This window comes from Eretmochelys imbricata, chromosome 3 (assembly GCF_965152235.1).
Source record: "Eretmochelys imbricata isolate rEreImb1 chromosome 3, rEreImb1.hap1, whole genome shotgun sequence".
NCBI classification, from domain to species: Eukaryota; Metazoa; Chordata; order Testudines; family Cheloniidae; genus Eretmochelys; species Eretmochelys imbricata.
In genome coordinates this window covers 201,350,027-201,367,519 of record NC_135574.1, presented here as the reverse complement: position 1 = coordinate 201,367,519, position 17,493 = coordinate 201,350,027, and the positions used below count along the sequence as shown (strand labels likewise).

At 43.8% G+C, this 17,493-nt stretch overlaps 1 protein-coding gene across 1 annotated transcript; it reads left to right on the top strand.

Moving 5' to 3' along the window:
• Positions 1–962: 962 nt before the first annotated feature.
• On the top strand, positions 963–16,881 carry LOC144262320 (D-beta-hydroxybutyrate dehydrogenase, mitochondrial-like). Its single transcript, XM_077812051.1, has 4 exons — positions 963–1,299; positions 10,298–10,450; positions 13,065–13,195; positions 16,534–16,881. The coding sequence occupies exons 1-4, from the start codon at positions 963–965 to the stop codon at positions 16,879–16,881; spliced, it is 969 nt and encodes a 322-aa protein (XP_077668177.1).
• The last annotated feature ends 612 nt before the right edge of the window (positions 16,882–17,493 follow it).

Genomic DNA, 17,493 nt, shown 5'->3' with positions numbered 1-17,493 from the left:
CATTTCAGTAAATCACACTGAGAACAATCAAGGACATAGTCATTTACAAATGCCACTGTCCTTTGAAATATTGGATTTCTTTTGGTAATAAATCTGCCTTGAGCATCTGCTTTCATTACAATAAGGGTAGAGGGAAGGTTAGAGAAACCATCTTGCTGCTTGTAAATGGAGCATGTTTGATACAGACGTCATTGGGGCGCAATAAATATGCCATTTTTACAATCACCTTTTGGAGTAGAGCAGCACTTCAACTTTTAATTATTAAAGAAAAGAGTTTCTAGTTCTTATGAGTATGAAACTGGTTTTCCAAATGTGGACCAATGCCAGGTTGTCTGAAGAGAGATTGAAACAAGGGGGTAGGGGGGCAAGAACTGCCTCTCTTATTCTTAATATGTTCGCTCTGAACCCTAAGTATGGCCCCTCAGTTGGCAACATTGTGAACTATTTCAATGCTAATCATTTTAGCAGAGGTATCCAGCTCCCCTGGGATTGTGGATGGATTGTAGGTAGAAGGCCATCGCTCTCTATTCCAATCCAGTCCCTGTTTGGAACAAACCCAGCCATCAGACAGGGATCCCGACACCTCTGGCTTCATCTTTCCCATCCCTTCTCTTACGACGATTCCTTTGCACGTGATAACTATCAATACCTTGTGGGAAATAAATGGCTCAGCGATAATGACAACTTTCCTCAAAAAGTTTTGTGGCAAATCTGCTTCATGATTCCAGGGCGCCCCTAAATTTCAGCCCCAGCTGTGGGCCAGCCGGGAGAGAGGTGCCCTGAACCCAGACGTGGGTGTGCCCTGACCCCTCCCCGTGCTGTGTGTGAGAGCCTCTTTCTCCTCTCGCCGGGCAGGGCAATGCTCCCCGCAAAGGGGGGAAGGGGGCGGGTTTCTCTCCAGCGAACTGCCCGGTGCGGGGACGCCGGCCAGACGGAGCAGAGCCGGGGGCGGAGCAGCCGCCATGTGGGAAGCGACCGCGCTGCTGCTCCTGCTCCTGCTGCTGCCCCTGGCGCTGCGGGCCGGGCTCCCGCGGCAGGCAGCGCTGCAGCCGGCCGGCCGGGCGGTGCTCATCACCGGCTGCGACAGCGGCTTCGGGCACGGGCTGGCCCTGCGCCTGCACCGCCTGGGCTTCACCGTCTTCGCCGGCTGCCTCTGCCCGGGCGGCGAAGGGGCGCAGCGGCTGCGGCGGGAAGCCGCCTCCGGCTCCGGCCGCCTGCGGGTGCTGCCGTTGGATGTCACCCGGGAGCGGGACGTGGCCGCGGCCAAGGAGTTTGTGCTGAGCAACCTGCCGGAGACAGGTGAGAGCGTCCTGCGCCCGGCCCTTACTCCGGAGGCAGCGCGTTCACACGGCACTGCCCTGCTCCGGCTCCTGGCCTCTGCCGCCGGCCGCCACCTGCCAAAGACCCTTCCCAGGGACAGCAGCCACCCAGGGCAGCCACTCATCCTCCGCACCGGGGCCGGGCTCCGGACACTGGAGTAAATCCGGAGCAGCGTTTGCTCCCGCGTCGGAGCAGGGTCTGGCCCTAGACTCAGGGCTGGGAGTTCAATATAGGGGCGCCTGGTAGCAAAACGAGAGGATCATCAATAAACCTTCCGGTGTTGTAAACTCCTTGGGGCAGGGGGCCTGCTGCCTTTGTCTCTTGTCCAGCCCCAGGTTTGCTGGGAGGCTTCCTCAATAAAAGGTATTGATCTGGCCATCAAATATCAATGGAAACAAAATGGTAAACAGAGTTCCCCTGAGGTTCCACCCTGCTCTGCTAGTTCATACCCCTTTTGTCTGGGGTAGTTCAGACCCCTGCTGTGTCCAACCATTTGGCGGAGCTGAATACGCCATGTGCTGGGTTAGGTGCTGGGGATCAAAGTTCATGAAATCTTTCTTCTGAGGTTTGACTGCTTGGGGCTTGAGCTCTGAGATCTGGGTTGGGATGAACCCAAATATCAGAACCAAAAATTCAGCGGGGACTACTGACGATCACCTTTTTTTTTTTTTAGACTTTTAGCCATAAATCAACCCAAACCGTTGTTAATTTGTCCGGTGGCAGCACCCTTCATGGACCTGGGACCCCTTGTGCGAGGTGTTGTGCAAACACAGAATAAAAAGACAATCCCTTCCCCCAAAGAGTTTACAGTCATGAACCCGTTAATGAATCTTGACTAAACTTCCAAGTTTGTAGTGAAAAAGGAAACCCACCAAGTGTTGCTTGTCTGGGGGTTTCTTTGTGAGTATTTTGCAGAGATCTAATTATAGGTAATAATGGGGAGGAGAGCAAATGAAGAAGTACAAGCAAGAGGAAAACAAGTAGTTTCCGGAGTGATTTGAAAAGAGGTGCATAAATGCAGGAAAGCTGCAGAGTAGAAGGCTCTTGTACCAAGAACGACCAATTATTTATCAGTCTAACGTTTTGTTTTATAAAGCTAGTGCATAGCACTTGGTCAGATTTGGGATGGATATTTCAAACCAAATGTAAAGTCTAAACCTTATTCAGTGTGAATGGCTGACCTGACACCAAAGGGAGTGGAGGGGAGATGTGCTCATTTGCACTCTTCATTGGACATGTTACACATGGTAGCAGAAATGAGGCAATTTCCCTGAAATTAGGGACAGCCTGTAACCAGAATTGCTTTGTCAGGAGGGCATGCAGAGATGGAAGAGCGCATGGGAAGCCTCCTTTGGTCATCTCCCTGTCCCACCTGCACAGCAGTAGGGTTGAATTTCCCTCTAGCATGGGCAATGAGATCCGTGTGGGAGGACACCTCTGCCTGCATAGAGCTGCATTAATTTCAGCAGGGCTGTGTACTAACACAAGTGCACCCACAATGATTTCTCTGCAGAACTGGATGGCTGGGCACAAAGTTGGTGAGGGGATGACAGCGCCCATTAGCCTCCACATAATATATGAACTTAGGGTATATTATATGGTCCAAAATAATCACAAGCAGCACAAATCCCTGTTTACCTTATCAGAACAGTGTTAGACTGCTACGACTGAACTTATTGGACCTGAACCATGCATGTGCCATGCAAGGCAAAACTCTTTATAGACTTAATTCTGCAGGGCGTAAACACTTCTATTAGCCATTGAAGCCAATGGAGTTGCATCAGGGATGGATTTAGCCCAATACATTTACTCAGTACTTTGCAAAAGAAGTTAAGTGCATCTGTAATTCTGAGCAAATGATTTTCATTAACACAAAAGTTATAATGAAGAATAAAGCACATGGCACAACAATGGAAATGCAGGACACATTCTTGACTAGCTTGTTAGGATATGTCCTGGAAAGGAACAAAAATATAGAAAGTAAACAAAAGCACAGAAGCCTCTCATTAAGTATGTGTATTTATGGGTTATCCTGACCTCAACTGATTAAGTCTTTCCCTTTTAGGTTCTTTCCCCAGCTTTAGAAACAACAGCTGAATCCCAAGGCCAGTGTTTATAGGCTAGACAGAGCCCAGGGACTTAAAGGAGCATCACCCTGAAACTCCTGTGCAGGGGCAATTAGTTGTACCTTATACCAAAGCAGTAGCTGGCATCTATTCAGCGAAATCTTGATTAACAAGGTTAGCTTGCCAAATTGGGGGTATTATGAAAGACTCTTACTGCAAGGCCTGATTCATGGGGGCAGCAGGGAAGGGAATTTTCCAGGGATTATGCTTGTTTGATTCAGCTCATTTACATGGAATGTCCAGATCATAATATATACATTCTGTTACACTGATCTAGACCTTTAAGACTTGATCCAGAGACTAAGTGAAGTCAGTGAAAAGACTCTCCTTGCCTTAAATGGGCTTTGGACTAGGCCCTTAATAAGACACTTATACCTATTGTGTTATATTACATTATACATAATCAGGATCTTGTATGTATTATACATCTGATGATGGCCCTTCACTTTTTTGCTCAACCTCTCTGCTTGAGCAGCTATTGAGTGTGCCATGGAGAAAACCAGGTAAAGGTCAAGGTAAAGTGGTTTTACGAATCCTACCAGCATGTACTTTACTTCTAAATTACTAGACAGTCTTTCTTCTATGAGTATATTAACATTAAGTACAATGGAGCCACTGGCTTAATTTAATATCTGATTTAATACAGTGAATTCCAAAGGCCTTATTAGTGGTTTGCAAAATATAGGGGCATAAAACATTTCATTTCAAGTGGAACAAAAGCCAAGAAACTGATGTATGTGGGGTTGACATTAGCAACCTTCCTGCATGGGCTTCTTCAACCAGCCAGGATGTAGTGATCCATCTCTTTAATTATAATGGGCTAGATTGTGCCCTCCCCCCTTTCATGAGTGTCCTGTGTGCAGGGGGCTGGAACAATGTGTGTAGTGGGGGTGCTGAGAGCTATTGAACCAAACTGTAAACCTTGTATATAATGAAAACCACTTCAAACGAGGGGGTGCTGCAGCACCCCCAGTACCCCTAGTTCCAGCACCTGTGCCTGTGTGGGTGGAGAGAGTAAGGACTCTACCTCTTTTGTGAGGCCTGGATAAGGATCTCCTAGAATTTCTTACACGGTGCGTGTGGGAGGAGGCAGTGGTTTAGAGACTGTTTCTGAGTTGCTCGCCTCCTTCCTATTTCCCTAGAGCAACTCACCGTAAGAGGGTGGGCCAGATTTGGGGGGTGATAGTACGAGGTGCTCCTTAAAGTGGTGTAACCAATTACTTTCTCTGCAATGCAGCCTGGAGCTCAGAGCTTGTATGCTCTCCATGGGACAAAACCTTCCAGGTTAGCCCAATATTTCAGAAGGGCCTAACTCTGCAGCCCTTACTCACTCACACCATTCACCTCCTTGGGACTCTTGGTGAGAGCTATGTACCTTAGTTGATTTCAGTTGGCCTCCTTGTCTGAGTAAGCACTACTCGGTGTGAGTAAGGGTTGTAGAATCAGAGCCTAAATGAATGAAACATTAAAATGAGATCCTCCTTGCCTCCCAAAAATATATACAATATTATAGATAAAATTCTACATCTCATTAGGCTAAATATTCTTTAGCCACTAGATAAGTACTGAACTTTGAGTGTTGCATAGAGTTCCAGACAAAATATAGTGCCTGTTAAATAAATCCAGATCAAGCAGGAACTCAAGCTGTCTGGAAGCCTGTTTGCTTGTGCCTGGAGATACAATAGCTTTTTATAATAAATTCCTCCTGCTTAAGAAGGACTGTGATCCCGGAATTCCATATGCTATGACACAGACTAGGCAGTATTATTCCAGGCATAATAATGACTTTACAGCCAAATCTTCCAAAGGGGCCACAGATTTTAGGTGCCTCAGTACAAAGACTTCAATGGGAGTTGTGGGTGCTCTGCACCGTGGAAAATTGGGCCTAAGGTGACTCGTTTTTCAGTAACAAAAAAAAAAAAAAAATTAAATTAGTGAACCATTTGGATAATGGTTCTGATTCACATTTTGATACAAATGTTGCAAATGTATTTTTTGGGAAAAGCAGTTTTTTTTAAAAAGTCAATTTTTTCACAGATTTTTCTATTTTTGAAAAAGAAGTCCATCTTTTTGTTTTTTTACAAAAACCTTTTTCATTCAGAAAAAAATCTGACCTGTGTAATCATGACCTATAAGTACCTACACGGGAAGAACATATCTGATAGCGGAGAGCTCTTTATCTAGCAGATAAGGGTAACAAGATCCAATGGCTGGGAGTTGAAACTAGACAAATGCGAGCTAAAAAAAGGAGCAAATTTTTAACAGTGAAGGTAATTAACTATTGGAGCAGTTTACGAAGGGATGTGGATTCTATATTATACCCAATCTTTAAATCAAGATCAGATATCCTTCTGAAAGATATACTCTTGTTCAATCACAAGTTACTCGGCTTGATGCAGAAATCCTTGGTGAAATTCTTTGGACAGTATTATGCCGGAGGTCAGACTAGATTATCATAATGGTCCCTTCTGACCTTAAAATTTATGAAAACATCTTGCATTAGAATAAGTTCACCTAAGGTTTCCCATTCTAACTGATGAGGATAGCTAGTTTCTAGTTTTAAGTATTGCTGAAGAATTCCCTGACCCTCTTAATACTGTGAAGAATACAGTTGTATGCATGAAAGAGGTGTTGGATCTTTTTGAGTCACTAAACATTTGTCCTTCAGACGTGATCTGGTGAATAGCTGTCTTCTGAGCCCTCTTTCATAACTGATAGGCCAATATTCTGTCATCTTTGTTCCCTTTATCATAAAAGGAGTATTTATTCACTCTTTTTCTCTAAGGAGCTGATTCAGTTTTCCTCTAGTGTTTATTACATCCCTAAATAATATTTCCAGTATCACCTAGAGACCCCAGGGCTGCATTGTGCTAGGAATATATATACATGTAGTAAGAGACAGCCTCTGCTCTGAAGGCCCTATGGTCTACATAGATAAGACAAAGAGTATCATATGCAAGCAGAAGATAGGGAATTGAGGTGCAGAGATTAAGTGATTAGCCCAAGGTCACACAGGGAATCTGTGAGAGACCAGGAATGGCATCCAGATCTCCTGGATCCCACTCTTTTGCCTTAACCTCAAATGTTTCCTTCTTCCCAAGTTCTAACCTATGTTTTCCATCTTTTCTAGGGTCCCTCTGTAGGCTGCAGGTCCTTTGAACATCAGTTCACTCATCAGGATTGCTTTGGCAGCTTTCCATAACACATCAACACTACAGCACTGTGTTCCTTGTTTGCTGTGTTCTCTGACATATCATTTCTCAAGTTTTTAAGGTTGTTCTCCTTATGTAACATAGTGTTATAGGGGGCCTAGTGCTACTGGACCCATGGGAAGTCATACTTCAGCAAAATCAGTACCAAATCAGATACCAAAGTACCGGTAATACCTGATTGGATTCTCTCTCTCTTCATAGATTGTTTCTCTCTGTAGAGCTATGGTCTATTCTAGACTATACAACCAGGTGCTTCTGAAACTCATTTTCCATGGGTATGTTGCTTTCTCTAGACATCTGACATGGAAGATGGTATAACACAGGGCCTTCATTACTGAAACACCCTCTTTAACCATTTATAACATAATGAGCAGCGCTGAACGAAAAGTAGGAAGCATGTTTCAAATGAAAACAATAAAAATAAAAAATGATTTTTTAAGTTTTTCAATTTCTGAAACCACACAAACACACACACAGAAATAAATAAATCGGGTTTTCTTTTCTTCCTGTCTTCCTTTCTCTCCCTTTTTTTTTCTTTTTCTCCTTTTTTCATTTTGTCACTGAAAGGGAGGGGGAAGGGAAAAAACAGGGAAGTGGGGAAAAAATGAAAAATTTCCATTGGAAAATTTAAAAAAAAAATCAGTGAAATTTTGTTTTAAAATAAAAAGACCCTTTTTCATCAGAAAAAGGTTCAAATGAAATTTTTCAACCAGTTCTAATAACTGTGCTTTTTTCAGTGGATTCTGAATTGTCAACACACTGCAATACATATAAGGAAGCAGGAATATTTACGAACAATATATTTCACAGAACCAGTAACCCAATTGGCATCTATCTTGTAACACGTTCTTTGATTTTATATTCCATAAAACCCATGGTCAAATATTCCCTTCCACAAATACAATGTCCCTTCCTGCCTGCCGGCTCATGCATAACCTGGAGAATCTCAAAAATAATCAAATCTGAAATTGCAAAAGAGAAATAAAGCTAGAGAGAGCACGTTCTTTATTTTGCTTTTCACATTTTTCACCCTCTTTTCATCTTGCATTCTCATTTGCGGATTTTGAGTGCAGTCTCTTGTCCAGGGAGCTGTTGAGATTGACAGACTGGGGGCTTCACTGCCCCGTAGCTTTTTCCAAGGAGTCAAGGAATTTATTAGCATCTTACAGATGTGCCGAGAGATTTGGGTTTGTTGTAAAGAATAAGCAGCTTTGCAAGGTACCACACTGCCGAGTGTGTACCCAGCTCCATAAGATTTTATATATTTTTAAACCAGAGTGAATTGTATTATCTTTTTTCTCTGTTTCTACCCTCACATCAGAAAGAACATCAGGGTATCTTCTTTAAATGAAAGAGACATCATTCCACGTGGCAGGGATAGGAGTTTTTCTTTGTCCTTGTGAGAGCCTACTCCCCCTTCTGGAAGCCCCACTAATCTTAAATGAGGTCTCCTAAAGTGAACCTCCAGATCCTCTACTTTATCTGTTAATCTTTGTCCTCAGAATCCGTTTTAACGACCATGGTGTTAGTGAGAATCTCCCCCCATCCTCTAATTCTGTTTGCAGCTTCAGTCCTTCTGTTTCTGATAGAATCTGTGCATTGCCCAATGTCTACCCTGCTCTCAGAAACTGCCATGAGCTCAAGTGAATGTGGGGGGGGGGAGAGGAGGGACAGTTCTGAGAGCTGGATAGACATTGGATGAGACCCTGACCAAGCACTGCCTTGAGATCTGGAAAGACAAAATCTAGTGAAATCACCCTTGTGGCTTTGCACAAGCAGCTCCAAAAGAGGAGAGTCTGAGCAAGGAGACCCTGGAGCCTGCTCCACAGGGGTGGTCTGGGGAGAGGCGTGATAATATCCATTAGGTCTATGAATGATTCAGCTCCCCTCACCAGGAACCTTGCTGGTGTGGTTGCAGCAAGCTCTGGTCCCTGCTGCAGTCTTGTAGCCATAGATGACTGGGCAGATGCCCAGCACCCTGTGTCAGGATTAAGAGGAAAGATTCCATTACCCACTCCAGTCCCTACAAATACCCCATTTTCACTGATTCTGTGCAGGGCATGTGAAACTGACCATTTGTATCAAATGCTGCCTTCAGATAACGATGTGCAAGGCCCCTGGCGGAGCTAACAGTAAGCAAAGCTGACGAACCTGGGAGAGACTTAGGACAAGTCTACACTGCAAAATTAAGTCGACCTATGGGTATGTCTACACTACCCGCCGGATTGGCAGGCAGCGATCGATCCAGCGGGGATCGATTTATCGCATCTAGTCTAGACGCGCTAAATCGACCCCCGAGCGCTCTCCCATTGGCTCCTGTACTCCGCTTGCACCTCTTGCGGTGGTGGAGTCAACGGGGGAGCGGCTGCAGTCGACTCACCGCGGTGAAGACACCATGGTAAGTTGATCTAAGTATGCTGTAGGTTATGCACGTAGCTGAAGTTGCGTAACTTAGATCGATCCCCCCTCCAGTGTAGACCAGGGCTAAGTTATGTTGACGTACAGCCACTGCAGTAATTAAATCACTTTTGCATATCCACACTGCGCTCCTTGTGCTGGCAGTGCACGTTCTCACCAGGAATACTGGTACAGACTGTTCTGTCAGTCTGGGGCATTGTGGGATGGCATCTGAAAGGCAGCAACAGTTGATATAAGCAACGCAGGGTCTACACTGACCTGACTACATCGACCTAAGTGCTACGCCTCTTGCAGAGGTGGCATTGTTAAGTTGGTGTAGTGGGTAAGTTACATTGGTTGGAGCCACATTTTTGTGTAGACACTTGTAGTTAGATCAACATTACGTTAACCTAAATCAGCTGTTGAATCCAGTACAGACCTCCCTATGTGATTATTAGCCACTGCACAGATATTACAGGGCTGGTCAGCCTGGAAATACCTGCAACAAGTATTTGAGGACAGGATCTGGAGTAAAGTTTTCAAAAATGACTAAGTAACTTTGGCTCAGTCCCATCTTTTAAAGTGATTTAGGAGTCTAAGTCCATTGACTTGCAATGGGTGTGGGCTCCTAAATACCAAATCGCTTTTTAAAATAGGATTTACACTCCTAAGTTACTTAGACACTTTTGAAAATGTTACCATTTGGTCTTTAGTCTGCTTAATACTGTTTTCACAAAGATGCTCCAAGTTACACAGCAGGATTAATGTAGTTAAAATACCTTGGTGCACTGTTTTGGCAGCAGAAAATGGCCTCCCAGATCACGTTATTCATAAATAACCTAAGGAGACAATATAGTGAATGATTATTAAATAGCACTCAACAGGCTGATATGGCCCAGATAATGGCCACAATTATGTTCCTTCATTAAGCAAAATGTGCACATGCTTATGAATACAAACCTAAAATATAATGTAGCCAAGGACTTATTTCAGATTGCTCTCATTGTGGTGTTCAGTGATATATAAACTGCTTGCAAGAGCTCTGCTTTATTCTATGTCAGTTCCAGCTGGGTGGGCTTCAGAGTGCCCTGACCAGCCTCTGTCTGAGAAGCTCAGTCCTCAAAGGCACAGACCAATACCACACCCATCTTATGAACATTGTTGAAGGCTCTGAGGGTGTTGTGTCCAGTTTGTCTGGTGGTTAAATATGTTACAGACAGAAGACAATTTTTCCCCCTTCAGGTTTTTGGGGACTGGTGAACAATGCTGGAATATCGACATTCGGCGAGACAGGGTGGCTGCCTATGGAGAAATATGAAAAATTTGTGGATGTGAATCTCCTTGGGTGTATAAGGACAACGTTGGCATTTCTTCCCCTTCTAAGGAAATACAAGGGTAATTCTAATCCAATGTCATCTACAGTTGTAGAATAATTAGTTTACTATAATTAACTGAAACAAAACCCGTCTGTTGTCCAATTTCCTGAAGTGTTACCTGAGAGGACAACACTATCCTGACAAGAGGGCAAGGACGTATAGGGTGAAAAAAGTAGTTCGTTTTAATTTATGAGGAATTAATTACATCAATATCTGTGGTTGGAAACAGAGGGAAATGCTTAAAGCTAGTTGTTAGAGCCGTCCTTCGAGTACAAGAGACTGTCAGCACTGTCACTGGGATACACGCAGCATGGGCAAGGACTTGTTCCGGTATTTAGATCATGCTATTTTATTGTTCATTGCTTCTGGGAGGAAAGATAGTCTTGTGGAGAAGGACTCAGGAGATCTGAATTCAATTTTGGCTTTGCCATAGGTTCTCTGAGTTCTAGGGCTGGTCACTTAATCTTTCTGTGTCTCTGTTGTCCCCATTGAACAGATTGGGGATAATAATATTTCTTTTCTTCCACCTTTTGTCTGTCTTGCATTAAGCTCTTCGAGGCAGGGATTGTCTCCTACTACGTGTGTGTACAAGGCCTCACATAATGAGGTCTCGATTGCGGTCTGGAGATGCTACTGTAACACAAATAATAGAAAGGACCCTGTGATCCAGAAATGGATGCTTTTATCTTACTATTTATCCCTTAGTCACAAATACGCAGCTCTTCAGCCTCCTAGTAACACTGCTTTTTCAATACATGGGAAAAAATGTAATGAAACCTTAGCACACTGTAAAACGAATGGCCAAGTTATGTTAATATCACAAGAACACAGCACTGCTTCTGCCTGTTTAGAAGCTATGGAAGTGCTACACTGCTAACTTGTGGGATGCAGTCACTCTCCTTCTATGATATGTCGCTGCTAACACTCTATCACCCAGACCTGCAAAGACTTTTATGCATGTGCTTAACTTTAGGCACTGTATGGTGATCCATTGACGTTATTCCTGAAACACTGCCACGACTGTAACAATTTATATTTTGTCTGACCCCAGCACCCTCTCATTCTGGCCAATGGAGATAGGTCCTGTGCAAGGGAAGAGCAGAGTGATCCCAGAGTGGCCAGGCTGCCTTGAGGTTCCTGGGCCATTGTGTCTTCCTGGCACAGTACTTATTACAATAGCACCTAGATGCCACAACCAAGATCAGAGCCCCATTGTTTTGGGTGCTGTACTTACATACACATACTCTGGGCTGGTCTACACTAAGGGGGGACATTGATCTAAGTTATGCGTCTTCAGCTACGTGAATAACATAGCTGAAGTCGACGTACTTAGATCTACTTACCACGATGTCTTCACTGCTGTGTGTCAACGGGAGACGTTCTTCCGTCGATTCCCCTTCCGCTTCTCATTGAGGTGGAGTACCGGAGTCAACACTAGAGTGATCAGCGGTCGATTTATCGCATCTATACTAGACACGATAAATCGACCCCTGCTGGATCGATCGCTGCCCATCGATCCGGCCGATAGTATAGACATGCCTTAAGATGCAAGCCCTGAGCTTGCATTCTAAATTCTAAATAGGCAAGGCAGGGAAAAGGAAGTACTGTGATCCCCATATGACAGGGGAGCTCTGAAGCAGAGACATTAAGTGGCTTGCCAAGGTCACACGGTGACTCCGACACAGGAGTTGAACCCAAATCTCGAGTCCTTAACCACAAGACCATCCTGCCTCTCAGTACCTGAGGTATCATCATACATGTAAACATTTCTAGTTCTATGGTATAATTATTTGTTGGAGCTGTAGGAGTAAATTGTTCAGCTGGGCTGGAGCAAAATTCCTTGTTCTGGACACCTTTGAACTTTAGTAGACTGGTACATTGGACAAAAATCATAAAATGATTATAACAATGGCACAAGCCATGGAAATCACCACCAAATGGAATGAGAAGACACACATTTGTGGAAATCACACTACCTTTCCAGGGCTAACCTTCTTTGAAGTCAATGGAGTTGCACTGGTATAAAACTGGTGTTACAGTGAAATCAGCCCCATCATGATGAATAATTAGACACTGTCTCTCTCCCCTACTACAATCCTCCTTTTAGATGCACAATCCCTTCATTTTTATTTCTTTTATTTACCCACTGATTTTAGGGGTTGCTTTGCTGCAATCTCTTTCCTCCTCTCTGTGGAGTGGTTATACAATTCCTGGTCTTCCACAGTTTCCAGAGGGGACCAGGATATATTTCACCAGGGAGCTTAATAAATGTAGGAATTTCGTGATCAGGGAATTCTCTAGTTGTTGGTTAAAGTATGGCTCTTTGCGTTTATGTCCTTACGCTACACTCTTTATGTTTGAACTTACTGGCTCAGAACCGGCAGGATGCAAGTTGTGACTATATTACACTTAGTCTGGATCAGCACCTGCAAATAACCAAGAAACGAGACTTTTGGAGGAAGCTTGGTTTTTTGAGCTACAGAGCTGAACATACTATAGTAAGGTTATGATGGGAGTGCACATCTTAGCCTCACTGCACAGTAAGGCAGTTATGAGGGAAAGATTATGAGGGAAAACAAGGAATTTAAATACTAAGTTATTTGTCATTTGAACAGTGTTTTTTTCCCCTCCAGGACGTATGGTCTTTATGTCTAGTGTTACTGCATATTTTACTTTGGGGAATGGCATTTACTCTATGACCAAGGCAGCCATAGAAAAATTTTGTGATGCCTTAAGACTGGAAATGAAGAAGTTTGGAGTGCTGGTAAGATACTTATTCAGCTTTTTTTCACTCACAAAAGCTGTTTATATATTTCAGGAGTAACTATTAATTTTACATGAAGAAAAGATGTATTCTATATTTTTATAGCATCTTTCCTCCTGAAACTCTACACACATCACTGACCTGTCATTATTTCTGGGGTGGAGAGGAGCAAGCAGCTTACGCAGAGGATATTGCATATTGATGAGGGGAAAGGGAAATTTTAGCCAAGCAGACTCTTAGTCTTGTGAAAAGTCATATTTAAAAGCCTCTCTCGGTAAACGGCATATATTAACACTGGAAAGATGAAGAGCTGAGTCAACCCTGGGATTCCAGCCTCTGGTTCCAGGATGTCTAAGATGCAGATCCTTCTAAGATCTATGTTGGTTTCTAGGTATGTGATCCCCAGCAGGCAGTGTGGCCTAGTGGATAGGGTACTGGCTTGGGAGTTGGGTGCTCTGGCTGCTATTTCCAGCAATGTGGGACTTTGGGAAGACACTGTGTTTCCCCTCCCATCCTTTGTCTGCCTCATCTGTTTACATTGTAACTTCTCTGGGGCAGGAACTGTCTCTCTCCATGAGTTTATACAGTGCCTGTCAAGAAGAAGAAGTTGTAACAACATACTGTAACTAAAACTGCCCTTCAGTGGGGCAGTTACTGGGGGCGATGAGGACTTCAAAAGTGAGCGGTGTGGGATAAGAAGGAAGCGGGACCAGGTTGCCCAGGGAGTACATTGACCTGGTGTCTCTCACTCACAGAGCTCCTCTGGAGTTTCCAGAGGGAGGTAAAGGTTCACTCCTCTTGTAGAAAACCTGAGTGCTGGAGACATCCCTCCCCACTAGATTGCCAGGGGCTGCGCTGATGGTGACTGGTGAAATATACACCCCCTGAACCAGGGCTCCTTTGCCGATGGAACCCTAATGACCGAACCTAAAGCTTCGATCACTGAACAGCTCATCTAGCTTTTCCTTTGAATCGTTCCTCCATTTAAATCCTCATTCAGTGCTCCCTAAATGGTCCCCGAAGAAATTACTGCAGCATAGACTAATTGTATGCACCGCTCACAGCAGTTCGGTTGTGGAAAAGCTGTAGCTGTGTTTCAACAGCCGCCCCCTTTTGGAAAACAATATACAATCCCTTGCATCGTACACGTTGAAATACCTATGGCACGATGAGGATTTGAACTGCTTAGCTAAGGATAATCTTGAGTGCACGGAAGTGCTTAGTTTAAGAGGTTAGCTGTTCCAGTTTGCTTGGACTTTAATGTTCAAAAATATATTTCTCTACTAATTACCTTTGTGAATAAATATGGTGGTGGTATTTATGAGGATTACTTTTATATCCACTCACTATGGGCTAAGCTGTGGCTAGCCCTTAGCTAATCCCCTTTGTCTCCTTCATCACTGCTCAGCCCGCCTAAAGACTGGCAGGATACATCGCCTTGAGAGTCTCTCCCTCTTTTCTGGAGCCACTCTCCCAAAAGGGGGCAGGGAGCAGATGGAGCCATGGCTCTACGTAAGAACAGCCATACTGGGTCAGATCAAAGGTCCATCTAGCCTAGTATCCTGACTTCCAACAGTGGCCAATGCCAGGTGCCCCAGAGGGAATGAACAGAACAGGTAACCATCAAATGATCCATCCCCTGTCACCCATTCCCAGTTTCTGACAAACAGAGACTAGGGACACCATTCCTACCCATCCCAGCTAATAGCCTCCATGAATTTATCTAGTTCTTTTTTGAACCCTCTTATAGTCTTGGCCTTCACAACATCCTTTGGCAAGGAGTTCCACAGGTTGACTGTGTGTTGTGTGAAGAAATGCTTCCTTTTATTTGTTTTAAACCTGCTGCCTACCCCCTCTATACATTGGCCAGCCAAACTGACTGCCCACCCAGTGCACAATATGTTGCACCCATTAAAGGGATACAGCAGTTTGTGCTCTCTGTAGCTAGGCAGGCCAATCGTCCAGTAAATGGTCGTACTTTTCTACGGTTTGTCCCCTGTCCAGTACTGAGACAAAAACAGACATGGTTTTGTCTGGGGGATGCCATTTTGAAGAGTGCGCTGCCCTGCCCCTGCCAGCGTTACCTCATATACATCATGTGTGTGAAGTCCAGTGCTCCTCGCCTTGCATTGGGTCTGTGTTGCCACTTACAAAAGGCTGTGGCTAAATGCCACAGTCTAGCCCTACAGGGTATGTCTACCTTGTAATTAAAAACTCATGGCTGGCCTGTGCCAGCTGAGTTGGACCTGTGGGGCTAGGACTAAGGGGCTGTTTAAATGCAGTGTAGATGTTCAGGCTGCCTCCCACCTCTGCAGAGTCCTCGAGCCCCTGGTCCATCCCGAGCCTCAGCATTCACAGCCCCTTAGCCCAAGCCTGCTGGCACAGGCCAGCTGCAGGTTTTTAATTACCGTGTAGACAAACCCGTAGTGTCACTGTTACGTGACATAGGTAGTTTTAACAAATACGCTGCTAACCACTTAACAGTAGTGAGATATTCCAAGTCAGATGTGCCCGCTATCGTGTCAAACATGCCCACTGCAATCTCTGGGACGCTAACAGAACAGCAGCACCAATGCAAGCAAGGACAATGGAGACTCAGCAGCAAAGGATTTGGAAACTTTGGGTGTAAACCTAAACATACAGAAATCAGAGGGATTTCCAGTGGGATCAGGAACATAATCTTTGTCCCTATCTACTTGGAAATCAAAGTTCCTTAGAACTGTTAGGAAAACAGAATTTCCATCCCATGAAAAATTCCAGCATTTCCTAATTTTCATTTATCTTGCAATGGGACAAAAAGTTGAAATTTCTGAATTTACCATGTAACTGAAATTCAAAACCATTTCATTTTGGATACATCGAAATGGCCTTATCAAAATGTTTCATTTAAATAATGTCAAAACATTGTGTCCTGATAACGTTTCACTGATGTAAAAAATAAAAAAAAGTTATATACATATAAATATGAAATCCACTGTACAATACATAAAATATATAAACAGGAATTAAAATTTAAGGAAGTTAAAAAAAATTAAGTCAAAGTGAAGGAAAACAAGACAGTTGAAATGAAACAAAGTCAAAATGATATACTCCATTTTGATTGTAATCAACATTCCCACGAAACATTTGATTTTGCAGAAGCCACATTTTCCAGCAGAACTATTCTGTTAAAAAAAACAACCCAATTTCGACCAGCATTACTGCTCCTATTATTTCACTGAATTCAGAGCAGCTGATTATATTCTAATAGGTTTCAGAGTAGCAGCCGTGTTTGTATTCGCAAAAAGAACAGTTCTCATAGTTCTAATAGTTATTTCCTAATTTGCTTTTCCTTTTAGGTTTGTGTTATTCAGCCGGGAAATTACGCATGTTCAACTAATATTCAGCCACCAGTCAATGCACAGCAGATCTGGAACGAACTTAGTGAGGAGGAAAAGGCAGTCTACAATAAAGAATACGTGCAAGAACGTTCAGACTTTTTCAACAGCATGCTTAAAGAAGGGTGCACCACAGGCCACGAGGTTGTAGATGCCATGGTGGATGCTCTAATATCACCTGCGCCCAAGGCACGTTATATGGTTGCGAAGCTAAAGGAAAAACTGTTGGTCTTTATATGCACAGGTTTCCCAACAGCTGTGATGGATTCAATTCTGTCCTTTGCACTGAGTAAAGTGAAACTGACATAGCCCTGTGGAGAGAATACCGACTCCTCGTTCTGCTCTATTATTCACGTTGGACAACTTTTGTAAGCAAAGGATTTACAGCTTGGTCCAAAGCCTGTTGAAATCAGTGGACAGACTCCCATTGACTGATACGAGCTTTGGATCAGACTCTTATGCTAGGACTGTAACTTTTGCATACTGAAATGCATCTGGAGTTGAATGTAAAAGAATTCAGTTGCTGTACTCTGGGACACAGCACTGCTCCACTTGCTGTAAGGATTAGCTCACATGCGGCTGTGTTCCTTGCCTCTCGAATCTAATGCATTTTATTTTTCTGTAGAATCTTTCAGATGAAAGTACCACAGAATGCTTCCACATCAGTTACAAGTAGAGTATACCCCACAGTGACATTGATAGATACAATCAGGCAGGGATGAAGAATGCAATAGTTTTGAGAGCCTGAAAAAGTATTTTATTGGTTTGTTAGAGGCAGAGCTAGGAGTGTTAGGCTGGGAGTGAGAAATGGGCATTGAAGTAGGTTTGAATGGAGTCAGGAGGGTGCAGAGAGCTAGGGAGCCTTAAATGAATTATGAAAGTATAGGTCCTTACCACTGGAAACAATAGCTACCACTGTGA